Source organism: Zalophus californianus, chromosome 10 (genome assembly GCF_009762305.2).
Source record: "Zalophus californianus isolate mZalCal1 chromosome 10, mZalCal1.pri.v2, whole genome shotgun sequence".
In the NCBI taxonomy this organism is placed as follows: Eukaryota; Metazoa; Chordata; class Mammalia; order Carnivora; family Otariidae; genus Zalophus; species Zalophus californianus.
Genome location: NC_045604.1, coordinates 15675389 through 15696423, shown reverse-complemented (window position 1 = coordinate 15696423; position 21035 = coordinate 15675389). Strand labels below are relative to the sequence as shown.

Here is a 21035-nt window from a genome sequence, read left to right as displayed (position 1 = left end):
TCTAACACACTATCCCTAGCTGAAAGGGCACAGGACTCAGGGAAAGAAAGGGCTGTAGGAAAAGCATCATTTGGCAAGAGCTGTGACTATTCATGGCAGGATACAACCAGCTCAAGACCAGCTCAAGACCACTCCTGCACTGTGACAAGAAGCCGAGGGTTAAATATCCCAACTTCCCTTTCTGCCAGCCCTCCAGATGACTGGCAGGCTCCTGCTAGTAGCTGAAGCCAACCAAAAGTCAGAGGGCAAGGGAGTCTGCTGATGCAGACCATACAGAATCCTGGGGCAAAGAGTAGGGTAGGGAAGTATGGAGTTGTAAAGTGAAGTTATCCCACATACCAGGCAAAGACTTTCAACTAAGAGCTATTACTAATTCATCAGCATTCGTGAAGGATACACTCTACTTTAAAGACATGATACAATCCAATAATAACATTTTAAGAAAGTATTTCAAGAGCACTGAATTTGAAATTTACAAAATTCCATATATTATGCATAGGCTTCCTAAATACAATGTCTCTAATCTTAAGAGAGATAATATCGATGTCATATTTTTAAAAGAAAAATATTCAAACTAGATATACTCTCACTCTTCCCTTTTTCTTTTCTCCTTCTTTGGAATTTGCATTGTTATATTAAAACTCTAACTGCCTATATGCCTAGTTAGATATAGGACAAGAATAGTACCAATCTCAAAATGACACAGGAAAAGAGAATAATTTCCAAAGAGGACCTTATATTTTTAAATTCAGGAATTTGCCATATTCGACATGGTCGTTTGGATTGGTTGAACACTGACAGCACATTTGATCTGTCAGTGATTTTTAATTTAGGACTCCACATCCTGTTGTTCTTGGTGGAACCACAAAGACTCATAAACTGTCTTATTTATAGCACTCTCAAAGAGCCTTGTAATCTATAGCAATTAAATATTTTTAGTGAGTATTAGTGACAACATCTAAAACTCTGCATGCTATCAGGAACACAACAGATTTCAGAGTGAAAGCAATCAAAACTGACCTTCAGACTATTTTCTAAGACAGGAACATACTTTTGGGATGACTGAAAGAAAGATATATGTTTCCATCCCATTCCAAAGGGTATAGAAAAGGATTTGCATTACTTGAAAATTTCCTTGGCAACAAACATTCACATACACAAATACACAAACAGGCTCTTTCAAATGTTTAAAGTTGATTACTTGTTAGGACCATCTCTAACCACAATCTTGTCCAAGTTTGCAGTATAAATGTATAGTACCTGTTTGACTCTGAAACGAGAATGTTCATACACCTGAAGGCTTAGATGGTTCAATACCACTCAGAGAATAAATATGAAAGCCTGGCCATGAAATAACCTGAATTCACCCTTCTGTGTGCTGAAAGGGGAATTCTGAGAAAAGAGTCACATATTCATTCATCAAAATTGCCAAGTGTGATCTTTGCATTTGCCAAATTCTCTTGTAAGGAAGGATAGTATCCTATTGTGACTATATCCATTTGTTTGGGAGCCATGAGTTTTAATCCTGGCTTAGGCACTTGGGTAATTATGTGATTGTAGTCAAATTTTGGTTGGACTCTCTGAATCATTCCTCTTCTATAGTAAAGGGAGAATAATGTTTAGCTCTCAGGGTTATTTTAAGCATAAAGTGAATGTGTGTGTATCCCTTTTTCATGACAGGCTGTGAACACTGTGGCTATGAGGACAGGTGTCTAGACTCCCTCTGTCTTTTTGTCTTGCCATCCTTAGGGGTTTGTCCTTGTATACACAGTCCTAGGTGGATGACCACCAAGTCCATATTCAATTCAACAGGAAAGGTAAAAGGAGAGATGGAGAGCATACCCCGTGCCTATGAGAGCACAACCTAGGACTCCCACACATCACTTCTGCCCACATTGTTTCAGCCAGAAAGTTGGTGACATAGCCACACCTAACCACAAGGGCAGATGTGGCCATGAACGCAGCTCTAAGCACTATTAATATGAAACAAGTAGAAGACCGTATTGAGAACAACTTAAAAATATCTTTCATAGATAAAATTAAAAATAAAACAATATCTAGAAAATTATAAAAAAATTTAAAAAGTAAAAGGATATAGGAGTGCTTCTAATTATGGCAAATAAAGAGTTTAGTGATATAAAACTGAATAAAATCATTAAAATAGCTATTCTGGGAGCTCTAAATCAACCACAGGCAAAGAAAAAGTTGAGAACATTTACTCTTGGAAAACTGGCAGAGCTCTGAGTAGTAACAGTAGGAGTCTGTGGCCTTTTTGTGGAGGTTGTTCCCATAGTACCAGTTCCAGAGTCAGGTGTGTTAGTTTTACCAGTAAGGCTGACTAAAAACAGTAGCTTTGGGGTACCATAGGGCACTGACTTGATCTGGGGTTAGCAGCAGAAATTCATAGCTTTGCCACCAAAAATTGGCACAGTCAACTGGGAACAAGAGGGAAAACTCACAGGTTTTCTAGCCTGAGCACATGCTCCCAGCTAGGTTAAGTGGTGAGTTTACCAGATAATAAACCAGGAGATCCTGGGTATGATAGAGCCATGGGAGGCCTGAGATAAGCTCTCCAAAGATTCCTAGCTGGCTGGAAAACTATGAAGGTATGGGGGAAAACCACGAGAGCCAGTGGAAAATGAAGGCCAAAGAAGAACTGGGAATAGCTATAACTCTGAAAACATCCCCCAAACCATACACGTATTGACTGGCAGAAGCTATATAATTTGGAAGTATTTGAGCCCAGACACTGACCAAATCTTTGGCTGATTCAGACACAGCAATGACCCCTCAGAAGCCAGGCTGTAAGTAAAAATTAAAAAAAAAAAAACGAAAACCTGATTTGACATCAACAGCTGTACACTGCAGTAGAGAACGTTTTCCACCGTTTAAGTCTATGCAACTTACCAAAAAAAAAATCTAACAACTTAAGTGTTTTCAACATAAAATTACAATACACTCAAAGAAACAGTGAACTATACTCATAAAAATAACAGTGGAGAGAAACAGACTCTGAATGATCCCCAGTATTGAGTACAGCAAAAACCACTTCAATGCAGCTATTATAAATATGTTCTAAGAGTTAAAGAAAAATCTGATGATGATTCAGTGAAAAGGGAACTTTAATACATAAAGAGAATGTATAAAAACACTAAAGTCCAGAGCTGAACAATACAGTAACTGAAAAGAAAAATTCCCTAAAAAGTCCTCAATGGCAGATTTGAAAGGAAAAGAGCAAGAATCAGTGAACTTGAAGATAAAGCAAGAAGGAAGGGGGCTCCTGGGTGACTCAGTCAGTTCAGTTTCCAACTCTTGATTTCAGTTCAGGTCACAATCTCAGGGTCGTGAGATCAAGCCCTGTGTAGGGCTCTGTGCTGGGTGTGGAGCCTGCTTAAGATTCTCTCTTTCTCTCTCTCTCTCCCCCTCTCTCTTTGCCCCTCCCCCACTAGCACACATGCTCTCTCTAAGAAAAAAAAAGTATTAAAAAAAAAGCAATAGGTAGAATGTAATGATACAGCAATGATTTAGCCAATCCACAGAAAGGAGAAAAAAAAATAGAACAAAAATGAACAGATCCTCAGAGACCTGTGAGACCACATCAGGTGTACCATGCACCAAAATAGGTGTCATGGGATCTCTAAAGTGGAGAAGATACAGAAAGTGGAAGAAAATATTTGAAGAAATACTGGCTCAAACTTCCCAAATTTGATGGAAAACATTTATCTACATTTCCAAAAAGTACAATGAATCTAAGTAGGATACCAAAAGATTCATACCAAACATATCATAGTCAAACTGCTGAAAGATAAGAACAAAACTTTTAAAGGAGTAAGAGAAAATTCATTCACATTTGAAGAAAAATACAATTAAAGCCTGGAAGAAATGATGGAGGCCATAAGGTAGTAGAATGACATATTCAAAGTCCTAAAAGAAAAAAGAATACTTGTTATCAAGAGTTCTATCCAGAAAAAGTACCAATCAAAAAAAAGAAGGAAGGAAGGAGGTATTTGCAGATAATTTTTTTAAAATAGTGGGAGAATTTATTGCTGGCAGACTAGCCCTGCAAGAAATATTAAAGAAATCCATCAGGCCAAAAGGAAATGACACAGAGAGCAAATAAATTGAATCATGTAGAGGTGGGAAGAACACTAGAAATGGTAAATATGTGGGTAAACATTAAAGACTCTCTGTGTATGTGTGTATATATTCATATTGTTTTTTTCTCTCAAATAATTTTTAAAAACCTAGTACTGTTAAAAGAAAATTATAATTCTATTAGTGTAATGTAGGGTTTATTATATATACACACACATACACACATGCATACACACAACTACACAGTATCATAACTCAAAGATGAAGAAAGGAAGGGACATATATCAAGAGTTTACTTGTTATATTTTACCAGCATTAAATCAGTACAAACTTGAAGTAGACTGTGGCAAATGAAGATGCATATTCTAATTCATAAAGCAACTAGTAATAAAATAACACAAAAATATAAGAAGTCAACAGAATACAGTAAACTGATTTTCAATAAGATTAGCAAGAACCAAGGGGGAAATAGTTCTTTCAAAAAACAGTGCCGGAACAACTGGAAATCCACTTTTGAAATGAATGGTAGTGGAAGCTCAACTCACAATATATCTAAAAATTAATTCAAAAATGGATCAAAGACCCTAAATCTAAGAGCTAAAACTGTACGACTCTAAGAAGAAAACGTAGGGGAAAAGACACAAATGTAGTGAAAAGAAGGGGCACATGTACCCCAATGTTCATAGCAGCAACGTCCACAATAGCCCAGCTGTGGAAGGAGCCGAGATAACCTTCAACAGATGAATGGATAAAGATGATGTGGTTCATATACAATGGAATATTATTCAGCCATCAGAAAGGATGAATACCCACTATTTGCACTGACATGGCTGGAACTAGAGGGGATTATGCTAAGTGAAGTAAGTCAAACAGAGAAAGACAATTACCATATGGTTTCACTTATATGTGGAACATAAGCAATAGCTTGGAGGACTACAGGGGAAGAGAGGGAAATATGAAGGGGGAGAAATCAGAGAGGGAGATGAACCATGAGAGACTATGGACCCCGGGAAATGAACCGAGGGTCTCAGAAGGGAGGGAGGTGGGGCGAGGGGGTAACAGGGTCATAGGTATTAAGGGGGCAAGTGTTGTGATGTGCACTGGGTGTTATATGTAACTAACGAATCACTGAACACTACATCAAAAATTAATGATATACTATACAGTGGCTAACTGAACATAATAATAATAAAAAAGAAAACATGGGGGAAACCTTCATAACTTTGGATTTGACAGTAGTTTCTTAGATATGACATCAAATGTATAAACAATAACAAAAAATGGACAAATTGAAATTTACCAAATTTTAAAACATCTGTGCTTCAAATGACACTATCAAGAAAGTGAAAAGAAAACATACAGAATGGAAAAAAACATTTGCAAATCATATATCTAATAAAGATATAAAAAATAATATATCTAAAATATGTAAAGAACAATTACAACTCTAATAAAGACAAATAACCCAATTTAAAAGTGGACAAATAACTGGAATACACTTTCTCTAAAGGAGATATACAAATAGCCAATAACTCTGAAAAGATGCTCAATATCACTAATCATTAGGGAAATGCATATCAAAACTAAAATGGGACAGCATCTCATACACATTAGATGGCTACTATAAATAAATAAAAAACAACAATGTTGGCAAGGACATGGAGAAATTTGAGCCCTTGTGCACTGTCAGTGGGAATTTAAAATAGTAAAGCTGCTGTAGAGAAAAGCATGGCAGTTCCTCAAAAAAATTAAAAATAGAATTACCATATGATCCAGCAATTCCACTTCTGATTATATCTCCAACAGAATTGAAAGCAGAGTCATTGAAAGCAAAGTCTTGAAGAAATGGCTATACACCCGTATTCATAGCAGCATTACTCACGTAAGCCAAAACATGGAAGCAACCCAAGTGTCCATTGACAGATGAATGGATAAGCAAAATGTGGTATATGCATACAATAGAATATCATTCAGCCTTAAAAGGAAGGAAATTCTGAGACAAGCTACAAAATGGATGACCCTTGAGGACATATGCAAAGTGAAAAAAGCCACAGGCAAAAAGGCAAATATTTTATGATTTTACTTATATGAGGTTCTTAGATTTTTCAAAATTATACAGACAGAAAGTAAAATTGTGGTTACCAGGGGCTGGGGGCAAATGGAAGGTATTATTGTTTAATGAGGGTATACAGTTTCCATTTCACAAGAAGTAAAGAGTTATGGAGATGCATGGTAGTGATGGTTGCACGACATTATGAATATATTTAATATCACTGATTGTACATTTAAAAATGGCTGATATGGTCACTTTTATGTCATATCTATGTTACCACAATGAAAATATTTTTTTTAAGATTTTATTTATTTATTTGCGAGAGAAAGAGAATGAGAGATAGAAAGCACGAGAGGGAAGAGGGTCAGAGGGAGAAGCAGACTCCCTGCTGAGCAGGAAGCCCGATGTGGGACTCGATCCCGGGACTCCAGGATCATGACCTGAGCCGAAGGCAGTCACTTAACCAACTGAGCCACCCAGGCGCCCAGAAAATATTTTTTTAAAAGGAGTTTAGCTACAAAATCTTCTCTGATAAGTATGGATAAAGGAAAAAATGTGAGTGATAAGATGGATAAATAACCAAAGATAAAAATAGAAGTGAGTAGTGTCAAGAAGACTTAAACACAAAAGAGCTATGAATTATATATATATATATATATATATATATATATATATTATAACTATTATATATATAAGTTTAGGGCAAATGACATTTCATTTCATTCACTAGTAAAGCATACAGAAGGCAGAATTATTTAATACCTGTTTTGTATTACCTCTATCAAGGAGAATGACTATCATTTTGAAAGCATGAAACAAATATTGATAGGAAAGAAATGAATCACAAAATAAGGAAGCAGATTATGAGAGAGGGTCTAACTACCTTATCTGAATTCAATTTTCCTGTACTCTGGAAATTATATGCTCAGATTCCCAACTCAACTCCCCATCAAAAAAAAAAAAAAAGGAAAAAATTACAGATGATATTGCTAACCTATTGCCACTGGTCTCTAAGGAAGTGGGAAAGATAATAGTCATAACCCTGTGGTTCCCAAACTGTGTAGAAGGACATCATGAAACAGTCTAATGTTCAAGGAAAACACATGCTTGACATCTGTTGGACACAGAGGAAAATACCAGCCTGAGGTAGTTCACAGTTTCAACAATAGATAGTACTACATTCCTTTCAATAGCATAGTATCTTTGGGAAGCTGGTTGTTCCGGCTGTTGCTAGGATAAAAAGCAAGTACCATGTAAAAAATCAAGGTGGAACAGGAAGGAAAAGCAGCCTCCTTCATACTCATACCACAGTCAGCATTTCCTGGGCCCTTTGTTCACTCCTGTCTACTGTGAGTGTACCCATCACTTCTGCTGACTAGGTTTCAAGCTCTTTTTTTTTTTTTTTAGAAATTGTTTTATAAATAGACCTCTTATACAAAAAAGAAACCTATACAGAGGTTTCAAGCTCTTTTAAAGGCAGGAATCTCGTCATATTTTTTTTTAATTGAATGAACTCCCTGAGTTTCTGTAGATACTGAGTTTCTAACTTTGCCCAGTGTTTTGTAAATTTTGTGAAACACACACCCAAAACAACAGCAGCAACTACTAGAAGTGGTTGAACAAATGTATTCAACAGTAAGGATCACAATTTTAAAAAGAACATTTAAATATATACATAGATATATGTATGTGTGTATTTGTGTGTGTGTGTGTGTGTGTGTGTGTGTGTGTGTGTGTCAAGTCAAGGCACTTCCATATATATATATATATATATATATATGGAAGAAGAGGAACATAAACCTTTTTTTAACTATTAAAAATTGGAAGAATTTGGAAAGACAAGAAGATTCAGCCCAGAGAAGGAAAGACAAAATAGAAAAGCAAATGTCTACCACTACCAAGAAATGTAGGCCAGGTGAACCAAACTGTCCAGTTTTGCCTGAGGTATAGTTCCTAGACCGTGTCTTAGATGTAAGAGTAGGTAGAAAAAAGGGGAGATGTCAATATTTTCACACAAAATTAGTGGCAGAACCAATCAAAAATTGCTAAGATTCAGTATGTTATATGTAATGTTCTCACAAAATGATGATCTACAACTGACATCCAAAGCAATATGTTGGAATTCCTGTTGCATAGAAATCAGTCAATTCTATAGTTAATCAATGAATAGCAAATATTAATTAAATTCTCAGTGAAATCCAGATTTATGTTTAGACTGTATTTACACAGAAAGGCAATTACGAAAGTACTTTCCCAAAAGAAGCATAAATGCCTACCATTTTACTTATACTAACATCCAGAGAGACCAAATAAAACACAGGATACTGAATATAAACTACACAGGTACAAAATCTGAATATGTCTTGTTAATCATTAGCTACACCCTGCCTTCCACTACCTCAAAATCTAGTATGGTTGCTGTGGAGCCCAATATTTTCTGACTTATTTCTCTCTCCCTTAAATGTAGATAACACAGTTCCAAGCATGCTTGTTTATGATGATTTGTCCTGACTTAGGGCATTCCCTTGCACTGTGACTCATGATAGTCCCAGGACACCCCAAGGAGAACATGCATTGTACAATATGTTGCAGAGGGCACCTTACCACATGTTCTCAGCAGGCATTTCTTAGAAATTCTGGAAAAGGTAAGGATATATGATCTTAGAGTAAATATATATCAATCATCAATATGCTATAAAACTGTAAGACTGCAGTTGACCTTGAGAAGTCAAGTCAAGGCACTGGAGAATGGTGTTGAAAAGTCAAAAGACACTAAGATGTAATCTTTGACTTCCAGGAGTTAAAAATAGAAATGTGAGAGATACTTAAATAACTAATACAACTGGCAAAAGAAATATCAAATATAGGAATTATATGCTATGATAAACAGTGGTAATAGCTATAACATCAATAACCAACAAATAATAGCATGGTACCCATAAAATTGGGGGGATGGAAGGACATAACTCATAAAAAATAAGAATAAATCTCACATGTGTTATAGAAAATTGGCTGGGAATGTCCTTGCTTGGTGGGGTGACCAATCATTTTGTTTCAACCAGTAGTGTTGATTTTTGCACTGAAAGTCCTCTGTCACTGGAAATTCCAATGTCTGGGGGAAAACCAGGACGCTGGTCGCCACACTAGTGATTCCATTCTAACAATATGTTTTAAATTTCCCACTACTAACATAATCGCCATTTCAATAATCTAATCAAGGAAAAAGAACACAAGTTTCATTTAGTGTAATTTTTTTTTCCATTTCCCACCTAAATTCTCCACCTTGTGCCTAAGCCTTTCTGATGGGTTCTCAATGGAGAAAGAAAATAACAAGACACTCTTCCCTGCGTGATGTTTCATCCACCAGCACAGAGCCAGAGTTCACTTACTTTTGCTGCAGCCCAGTGGATTGTTCACATCCAAATGGCTTGCACTGGGAACACAAGTATCACACTTGGATCCAGTGACAAATCGTTTACAGAAACACTGGCCTGTGACCAAGTGACAGGTTTCATTCAAGGCTCCTGAGAGATGACAATTGCAAGGCTGACATCTGAAAACAAGACAAACAAACCATCAAAGAGAATAATGTTTTGATTAATAATTCATAGTATAAGTTACATCTATCAATAACATTGTGAAATAAGATGGCCTGTTTTAGCCAATATACTGAAAAGAACACTTAAGCTAAACAAATAAACACAACATCAAACAAGACAGAAAAAGAATCTTTAACAAAATGTTGCTCACGATAAAATCTCAATGAAGCCTTCCCTTTGTAAACTAATTAATGGCAAAAAAAGTGTTATATTGTTTTTTTTCATGCCACGATACATCTTCTGGATTATTTTGAACGCCAGTTGTTCAATTAAGAATACTGTAAATTTTGCTTTCTCACAAAAGCAGTTTTTCTGACAGCTAAAAATTTAAATTGGGTACCCATAAATCATCTTTGCAAGTATCTATCAGGTTATGAAGTAGAACACTGGGTGTGATAACCATGGATCTCCTTAAAAATCTTGAAACTCTATAGTTTTATAAAGACTAAATTTCACTAAGAAGAGAGTTTGAGGAAGACATGTTCCGGTACTGCTGATGCCTTAATATAGGATATATTTCATTTTCTGTTTATGAACTAAACTCATTTATCCGGAATGGTTGGAGAATAGAGCATTATTCTGATTTATGAAAGGATGTTAATGATATAAATATAATGAGATAACTTCATTCCAACTTAAATTTCTTGGACCTAAAGTTGCTTGTAAAAATCACTGGCCTGGCATTTTGCCATGATAGAAACCAAAACCTGATTCCTCTGGGTGAGTAATTCAAATTCTTAGTGTATGCCAATGGCATTGATCAGGATAAGCTATTTTGGCACCATGAAGTATTAGAGAGGCAAAACAGCACATGGAAAAAGACAACTCACTTGTAAACAGGAATTTTCCATGTGGTACATTTAAAATATTAGATGGATTCACCTCTATTTTCTAATAAAGATGCTGGATGGATAGTTTTTTTATCCCTCTTCAACTTCTATAGTGTGATCTCTCGGGTAATCATTCAACACCCTTAAGAAGGCTGATAAAAGCTAAGGACTGCTAAATAAGCTGCAAATTTGTTTTGTAGACTAATATCACCTTGGGAATAAATAAAGTACAGTTTCTCTTGAAAACCACCTTACTGTAGTTTGCCCATTTTATGTCATGATAAAAGGATATTTTCCCCCTATAAACAACTATATTAAGTCCTTTATGTATAGACATGTATCAGAACTCCATTTCAAATAGATGTTTTATTTAGGCTACTTAAGTATCACAGTTGAAGAAAATTATGCACTGAAATTAGAATGGAATTATAGAAGCAACAAAATATTTGATTTGCTCTTAATTTCATTATATGCCATTACTTAGAGTATATTGTTTGTAAGCATTTAATGTAATATTGGTAAGCATAAACAATAAGAGGCAAGCTTCTCCCAATGTATGTGTGTGTATATATATATATATATATATATATATATATATATATATATATATATATATAAAACACCACACCACTCATGAATAAGTGTCTCTTGAGTATTTCAGTTTTTATTACCATTCACTCATGAGACAATCACACTTATTTTACATACAGTACATTTAGAGTAATAGTTTCCAGAGTATAACATAATTCCCTTCCTTGATGTAGTTCTATTTTCTTCCAGCTAGCTGCTACACACTTAACTCCAAGGCAGCTCTGTCAATATCCATGGGATATTAAGTTCTGAATCCAAATGGAATAAATAAATCACTTCTTAGGAAAGCATGCAATGTTTTGAGTAATTAAATGTGACTATTCCTGATTTTATAGTCTCTTATCCCAGCTGTTGTTATACCTAACTTATCTGACTTGTTATAATTGCTTGACTTCAGTGAGAGAATTTTACCTGAATGAAGTTCATAGGAGACTTTTCTGAATATTATAGTTTGTTTCTAATGCAAAGGACACTAGGGATAATTTTGTAATTAAGGTTTAAGTAAAATGATTCCTATAAATTTCTCAGCCACCCAAATATAATTTTAAACATTTCCAAGACTCTTTAGCAAATAAGCTACAAGTTTCATGTCATTTTATAAGTTATCCCTTCTCAAGAGCACCTCCTAAATGAAATATATTTCACGTTTATTAAAACAAAATTATACATAATAAAGGAGAAGACATTTTAAACTTAGAAAGAGAAACACCAAACTAAGATGAATTGTGATATTGATTTTGTCAGGATAAATGGTTTTTGTAATATTAATATAAAGAAACCTTTATTACACTGACTCTCCTGGTACAGTCAGAGCTTCTCCCGCAATCTGTTTAAAATCTTCATTTTTCATCCTTATGGGAAAACCTCACTTGCTAAACGGATTTCATAAAGAGTAATCTGTCAAGATTTATATAGATAAACAACTTGTGATGTTTATTGACCAGTTCATTATGGTAAACAAAACAGGAGTAAAGCATCCCTAATCTCTGCCAGCACTCTGTTATTCTAGTTCTGTTTGGGCCCTTCAGTAACTCAGTGTTTACTGAGTACAACGGGGAAAAAAGTTAATTGGCTTCTGTCTCTTTAATCACAAATCTCATATATTTTCCTTTCCATGGAACTTATCCAGTTGTGCAAATACTAAGAGAAAGAGCTATCCTGCTTATTATTACTGCAAAACATCATTATTAATGAAGGAGTGTGTTTCAATGATGCATTTCATTGTCAGAAGCTTTATCATCTGAGGGAGAGCTACTGCAGGAGGTCTAGGGCTGTATTCCAGGATATAGATCACTTTACTGACATTTCTCTTTCAACACCTCTCTTCTATCGGGGGCCTCAATTCATGGGTACCATCAAATTTTTTAAACATATCGACTGACATAAATAATATTCATTGAGGTCGAATTATGTTCCAGGACCAGAAGAGACTCTGAGAACATGAAAAGGAATAAGATAGAGTTGTCCCTGTCTTCAAGGAGCTCATAGTCTAGTGAAAAATATAAAATACAGCATTAATAAAGGTGTATGCAGACTCTCTGTGGGCACAGAAAAGAAAACTACCTGGTGGCAGGGAATGGGACAGCTGAAAGAGTATTAAGAAAGAATCTTGGGGGGCACCTACGTGGCTCAGTCAATTGAGCATCCGATTCTTGAGTTTGGCTCAGGTCATGATCTCAGGGTCCTGGATTGAGCCCTTTGTCAGGCTCTGCACTCAGTGTAAGTCTGCTTGCCCTTCTTTCTCCCCTGGCTTGTGCTCGCCCCCCCCTCTCAAATAAATAAATAAAATCTTAAAAAAAATAGAAGGAATCTTGGGGGCACCTGGTGGCTCATTCGGTTAGGTATCCAATTCTTGATTTTGGCTCAGGTCATGGTCTCACGGTCTTGGGATTGAGCCCCATATTGGGCTCTGTGCTCAGTGGGGAGTCTGTTTGAGGATTCTCAAGTTATTAAAAGGAATATTAAAGAGGAATATGCCCAGCAAGTCAGAAAGGGAGAAGAGAGAGAGATAAGAAACATCAGGATGGGGCGCCTAGGTGGCTCAGTTGGTTAAGCTACTGCCTTCAGCTCAGGTCATGATCCTGGAGTCCCGGGATCGAGTCCCGCATTGGGCTCCCTGCTCAGCAGTGAGTCTGCTTCTCCCTCGGACCCTCCCCCCTCTCATGCTCTCTCTCTCTGTATCATTCTCTCTCCCAATTAAATAAATAAAATCTTTAAAAAAAAAAGAAAAGAAACATCAGGAGAGGGTATGAGATTATAAGCAACTCAAAATTTTTGGATATAAATTCAGAATAGGGAGGGGTAACAGACAAGGTTAAATGGGAAAGGCAAGCAGAGGCAAGATATTGCTAGATTAGGTACAATGGTGATAATGGTAAGGAACAATGGAAAGGAGAGGGATAGTTTTACTTCTGTTGAGTAAGTAAAATCAGTAGGATGAGGTAGACAAATTGAAAAGAGAAGCAAAGAAGGGCATGGAGTTATTTCCAGTTTTCTAATTTGCTGATAGGTAGATGATGGGGACACCATTCAACAGAAAGAATGAAAGAGGAAGAAATCTCAAATTGCTGAGGGAATTTAGACAAGGATTATTAATGATTATTAAGGAGTAAAACAGAAAGAGGCTTTAAAGTGAACTGGAGAAATTGGACCAAGAGTTTTCTCCCATCCGTCCCCAGCACAAAGCCTAGCACACAGTAAAGGTTCAATAAATATTGTTGAATGGATGAATGAATGAATAAAGCACTAGGAAAGCTTTAGACTCAGAATAGAACATCACAGATAAATCAAATGTGACATGTAGCTCTGAGGACAATTCAGCTCTTTTGAGCCCTTTTTGATCAGCTGAGCTCTTCCCCTAGCTAACCTGTCCCCCCAGGGAAGGGACAGCTTTCTTCAACATTGGCCTCTGCTGTGACACCCCAAGGCCAGAAGAGTTCTCAGTTCAGTCCTCTTATTGAGGATCTTGTAAGTGCTAGATTGCTCTAGAGATGATTTTGGTTTTCCCTGGTTAAGATTATATTTCCTCTCTGCAATAGAAGTGTGTCTCACTGGGGTTCTTAGGTTTCCTTTCATCACAGCCTATGAATAGCATTGGATTCTCTTGGAACCGGAATCAGAATTATAGGAGAGGGATTTGGGGCTTAGAGATCCTCCTTATGTGAACTGAAAGCCATACACATGGCTTATTGGAGAAGAAGTGAGAATTGTATCATCTCATCTAGAAGGAAGGAGTCAATGGTACCCAGTCCACCCTCTGTACTGAAGCCTTCCCAGGCACAAATAAAGGGACTCATCAGGACTAAATCTGGGCAGTCTCTTGCATCCAGGCAACTATAACATCTGAGTCCAGGGAGGTGGTATTCCTGTCATTTAGAGAAGAGGTTGCTTAGCAAGATTCTGCACCCGCAATCCCCACCACTTTCCCCTTTTTTGACACTCCACCTAATCCCACATATTGGTCACCAAAACCAAATATTTAAAAGAAATAAAATCTCAGCAGATTCACAATATTAACAATATCACATATGTTTACATCTAGAAGAAACTCTCAAGTCACTTTCCTTAACCTCCACATTATAGCAATATAATAATTTTAAGGCATGATAACAGGTTCAAATTCTTAGTGTTTTAAGGTAGAAGAGAGATTACACTTATTCAATATGGTCCGGAAGGCAGAAATAAAACTAGGCACAGGAGTGAAATGATCTTTCTCAGAATTAGTTGTCTGAAACACACAAGTTGCTCCATGAGACAGAGAGGTTCTTTTTAGTTCCGTATTTTCAAGCAGAAACTGAGTGACTAGTTATTCTGAAAAGGTGATTTATGCAGAGAAATGTATAGGGCAGAGTTTAACCAAAACTAAGGTTCTTTCCAAGTCTAAAAAGCTGATTTTATGATTCTTAGTGGAAATAAGTAACTTGCCCAAGGTGACAGTAAATCTGGTTTTTGGGTCAGCAATCTTTATCTATAAAGGAACAGATAGTAAATATTTTAGGCTTTGTGGGCCATTAGATCTCCGCTGCAGTATGAATGCAGTCAAAGACAATATATAAAGAATGAATATGTTGTGTTCTAATAAAACTTTATTTCCACAAAGAGATGGCAGGTCAGATCTGGTCTGCAGGCCATGGTTTGCTGAACTCTGGCACAGTAGGTTGAATTATGACCTCTCAAGAATCTCCAAGTCCTAATGTCTGGAACTTGTGAATATGTTACACCTTACTTGGTAAAAGGAACTTGCAGATGGGATTAAGAATTTTGAGTTGGAGAAATCATCCCGGATTATCCAAAAGTGTCCAATGTAATCACAAAATGATGGGAAGAAGCAGGAAGGTGAGAGTTAGAGTGAAAAGTTGGAAGAATATAAGCAGAGGTCAGAAAAGAGAGAAAACATTACTCTGCTGGCTTTGAACATGAAGGAAGGAGCCATGAGCTAAGGAAGTAGGTGGTCTCTCAAATTGGCAAAAGCAAGGAAATGGATTTTTTCCTAGAATATCCAAAAGAAACATAGGCCTGCTGATCCCTTGAGCCCAATAAAATTACTTTAGGACTTTTGACCTCCAGAACTGTGAGAGAATAGATTAATGTTGTTTTAAGCTACTAAATTTGTAGTAATTTATTACAGTAGTAATAGGAAACTAATATGCCTAGTCAAGTGGAGAAGCCATAACTGGAACCTAGATACCCGACACTGAGTTATACTTATTACATCACATTGAATAAATGCTACTAATTTATAAAAATGGACATTTCTTAGAGAATCATACAAAATCTGTATGAAAGAAGAATATGCTGTTTAGGGTCATGGGGGATTGTAAAAATGATCACAATTGTTCACCCCTCTCTTTATGTAGGCCCTTTAAACCAAGTAAATTCCATCATCCAAAAGTAGAATCTATTTCCCCATTCCTGAATAAGGGCTGGTCTGTGACTCGCTTTGGCCAATAGAATAAGGCAAATGTAACAATGTGACAGTCTCAAGTGTAGGCCTCAAGCGTTCTGCTCTCTTTCTGGGAACTCTGCCACTACTTTGTGGTATGGCTAGATCACTAGATGATGAGAGGTATATAGCCCTTTTACTCTCATCACCCTGGATAAGAGCCAGCTGTCTAACAAAGAATCATTGTGGAGCACAAATCTGTGAGGCACATTCCCCAATATTCCCACACCATGTATGGACATAAGTTGACAAGTAAATTATCTGCTTTCATTTGAAGTCATTGATCTGGTTCTCAAAGAAAGACCAATTGCGATCAATTGGAAATACACATGTGAAAAGATTAACATACCAGATCTATAATTCAGTGTTCAAATGGAGAATGTTTGCAGCAAAACCAAAAATAATGTGGTCATGGAAGAATTTTACTTTATCGTATGTTTTAGGACTCTGAGCCTTCAGATTCTCTGGCCAGCCTAGATCCCAATTTCCTACTCTGTGAGAAAAATTACAGTTTGGTGTGTGTCAGCGAATAAGAGACCAGTAGTGATACTTCTAGCTCCTAGCTCCTTGAGGCTCAAAAAGACAAAATACAACTAATGAATATATAGAGAAGAAGTCATTAGAGGAGAAACTTTGGGGGACTGTGATATGTGGGTGGTACATAAGAGAAATAGTGCTACACCTGATGAGCTAGAGCAAGCTTGGCCATGGGAAGGAGGAATCGTACTTACAGGTCAGGTTGAGGACACTCAACACAGAGTGTACACTGTCAAATATGGGTCTCAACTACCAACTGAGATGAATTGAATATGGCCCATTTTTGTCTCATTGTTTTTGGTTTAGACAAATATATATACTTTTTTTCCTTTATTGATTTTTCAGTGGGCAGACTTTTTTGCTTCATTGTTTTCAATACTGATTAAATCATGTTTGCTTTATATGCCAGAGGTAAACACAGTGATTTTTGCACTTGGATCAGCTTTTTAAAATACATGCCCCCTTTTTGTGATAGGTAACTTTTGAAGAATGAACCACTTGGGTGAAAACAGGCAAATGATTTTCCAGCCTGTTACTGTCGTGTTTGGTGGATTTTTGCTGTTGTTTCTGCAGTTTAGGGTGAGGGCCTATTTTATTTATTTTGTCCTTGGGAGTATATGAAAAGTCTAGAAAATAAGCCAAGAGAAAAATATAGGAAACATAACTGTACAATAAAAAGAACACGAAGAAGAGCTGGGGTAATGTGTAAACTTTATGGAGGATTAAATAAGGTCCTCTGAATATATAAATGGAAAAAGCAGATGAGAAAGTTAATTTATTTTCTAAACGAATAAAGAGATACAATGAAATTTGCATCTTCTTGTTTAACAATAAAATACTGACAATCTGCTATAGAATTTTGGAAATTGGTGAAAAAAATGTATATTTGTAAGTACCTACCATAGTATCTAGTTCAAAACAGATTTGATTCATTTTAGTTGACTTTCTTTTCTAAAAAAAATTTGTCATCAGGGCATCAATAGTTATTTTCTTATGCAGTATGTCGGTATATATTTTGACTATAAGTGAAGTTTTCCTTCAAGAAACAAAATTCCTTCTACTAAATGGAATCTCATATATTTTAGTCATCTTTGTGCACATTTTCAAAATAGTCAGTGTTAGTATATATACACAATAACAACCTGAAGTCAACAAAGAGATTTCAATATCATTCAGGAAAGGAATGGAAAACATAAAAAGAATAAAATCCATTTTTATCTCTTCTCAATGATGAGCAAAAGTGTAAACTCAAGCAATTCTCATTGTCACATTTTGAAATATCTTCCTCCATGACCTTCTGTGCCAGAGGATTTCTTCTCTAATGATTATCAACGTTAAAGTGAAAAGAGACAGTCAAACTCATCAGTGGAATAAAAGGGTCAACTCAAAGCACAGGCATTCCATATGACTGATTTTAGCAGAGGACAAATCCTGCTGATTTCCTTGGGCCTCAAATGGTCATGGGAAGCTTTATTCGTTCTATTCATTTCAGAAAAGATACATTATATATGGTAGCTCTTACTTACAATAGCTCTTTCTCTTGGCAACCTATGCTCAATATCAGAGCCAATCCTGTCCAATCTGAGAGGATCCTGAGCGCCACTCACCTACAGGTGGTGTGACTTAAATTTAAAGATTTATATCCCTTCACCAAGAAGATGATGGCATGAGATGTCTTGAGACTTTTATTTTCATTTTGGGAGGAAATGAGGAAAGTAATATAAAGAAGAATTAGTTCTGTGTTGGCTATGTTAAGAATGAGAGACATGCAAATTTAAACCTCAAAGAGACGGGTAACTATAGGCCTAGAGCTCATGGCGGAGATCTGAACAGATGATGATATACTGGGGAGTCATTAACATCATATAGTGGCTAAAATCATAAACACAGATATGTAAATTGGGCCTCTTGGGGCAGATTAAAGAGGAATAACCAAGAAAAGAAGACAAATCAGAGAGATAGGATCTTGGAGGCCAAAGAAAGAGCTAATTTTAAGAAATAGGGAGGACAATAAAATAATTGATACATTGAAAAACCAGAAGTCATAAGAAGCAATCATAAATCAATTTTACGCTTATCTTTCCCTGATCTTTTGAGAATATATATATATATATATATATATATATATATATATATGTCAATTATACCTAAATAAAGCTGACAGGAAGAAAATAGGCTAAATTCAGACAATAAAATGTGTAGTGCAGTATATTAGTCAATACTCCCATCTATTCAAAGAATAGATATTTTAAAGAACAGACTTCTCCCCTTTTTTCTAGCTAGGACATGATGAAAGCAGCAAGTCTACAACCAGAAAAGGTAGAGTTTTATTACTGCTTTTTTTATTACTCTCTTCTTCTCTCATGCATGGGCTGTAGGAGGGGCAGGAGTTCCCACCAAAACCCAAAGCAGGCTGCTTTCTCTGGTCCCAGAGTGTACAAAGCTGACTCTTCACTGGAGTGTTACTCTTGTGATTTCTTCATTGATCTCTCTCCCTCTACTAGGTATCTCTCACCTATAATTTTAGAGAAATCAGATGTATCTCTATTCCAACTGGTTGCTAACTAATTTTGTAGCTCACCAGAATCTCATCTTCTTCTCTATTTGGGCCTCTTTAACCTTCCGGGTGGCCTTTTGTACAATTTTAGAGAAATCAGATGTATCTCTATTCCAACTGGTTGCTAACTAATTTTGTAGCTCACCAGAATCTCATCTTCTTCTCTATTTGGGCCTCTTTAACCTTCTGGGTGGCCCTTTGTACAAGTGCTAAGATAACCAACCCCATGTTGTCCCTCTTCCTTGTAGACCTTATCTAGTCATGACAAATACACTCTTTCCTTTGCCTGAAAAACTCTGGGAGTATAAAATCATCAAAGCACTCTCTTTCACTGCCCTGACAGATTGTCTCTCCTTGTATAGATTTTCCAGGTCTAAGAAATATATCAGTCCACTGGTCTCCTCAACTTCAGGAGACACATATCACCTTGCAAGGCATCTAGTAAAACCCTCTCACTGAGAGGCACCACTGACCCCTGCTCTCTCTCTCCAGTGAAACCCCTCTCTCTAAGCTTATCTTTTCCTTAACCCATTTTTATGTACTTTTTCTGGCTATCTTCCTTTCTTTGATTTGGATGAGTGTTTTAAGAGTCATCTAACTAGTTCTTGGCTGCCCACACTTTGTAAGTTCTGCTAACACTTACACTAAATATGGTGACTGAGGAATTCACGAGAAGTAAGGTAAATGCAGAAAAAAAAAGACTACTCTTTGTAAATATTAGTAAGTAAGATTGAATAGTGAGAGAGGAGACTCAACTTCCAGGGCTCACAGCGCAGGGCAGAGGCAAAAGAAGAGGCTTTAGGATGGGGATGAAGATCATATTTGTAGATAGTTATGATATAGCCAGTGGAGAAGGATTTAAGTTAAAATAAGGGGAGGATTTGATGCAACAAAGTTCAGAGGAAGAAGGAAATGTAAAGGGGACACAGAGAGGGGAGCAAAGGGAGAAAAACAGGAGGGGACACATCCAGAACAGGCAATATGTCATTAAAAATTTTATGTTGTTTTCTTCTAAGACTAGATTTAAAATTGGGAACACATGACAATGTAGACAAATTGGAGCTGGAGAGAAGATAATCTGGAGATAATTATGTCTGGTTCTGTTTAGTCTATGAAGCAGAGGACAAGATTAGCTGCAAGGACAAGGACTTGAAGAAACTGGCAAGAGTTTAAAGGTGGAAAGAAAGCAAGCGGATGAGAAGTAAATGCATGGCAGTGTTTCCAATCAGCACAGACACATGTCTTCAAGCCCTCCCAGGTTCAGGGCAAGAGCAGGGTCATCATCCCTGGAGCTGACCCACAGTACAACAGAAGGGAGAGGTTTTTTTTTTTTTAATAGTCTTTTTTTAAAGATTTTATTTATTTGAGAGAGAGAATGAGAGAGAGAGAGAGTGCACAAGAGGGGGGAGCAGGAGAGGGAGAAGCAGACTCCCCGCTGAGCAGGGAGCCCGATGCGGGACTCGATCCCCGGACTCCAGGATCATGACCTGAACCGAAGGCAGTCGCTTAACCAACTGAGCCACCCAGGTGCCCGAAGGGAGAGGTTTTAATAGCACTCGGATTACTGAAGGGAGTCAGGATTAAGGTGGTTTTGCTCCAGACTAGGAGTAGAAGATGAGAAAGTTAGGAACGGGGCTGATCAAGAGTATTAGGTAGGGGTAAAAGATGAGGGGTTTGAGAAAAGTTGGGAGCCATTTATGAGGGAATTTGGAGACAAGAGGACTGGAAAGATGTGATGTGTTCACAGAGTAACATTTCAGGGATTAGGAAGATTTGAGAAGAAAAGAAGTTCCATGATCAAAAAAACCCTGGTTATGTTCATGAGAATTGG

At 36.8% G+C, this 21035-nt stretch overlaps 1 protein-coding gene across 1 annotated transcript in view; it reads right to left on the bottom strand.

The window, feature by feature from the left end:
• The window catches only part of USH2A (usherin), a 717806-nt gene that overhangs the window by 536770 nt on the left and 160001 nt on the right, over positions 1 to 21035 (bottom strand). The window contains exon 14 of the mRNA XM_027612135.2: positions 9538 to 9701. Coding sequence (XP_027467936.2) covers positions 9538 to 9701 — 164 coding nt within the window. The remainder of the gene's footprint in view (positions 1 to 9537; positions 9702 to 21035) is intronic.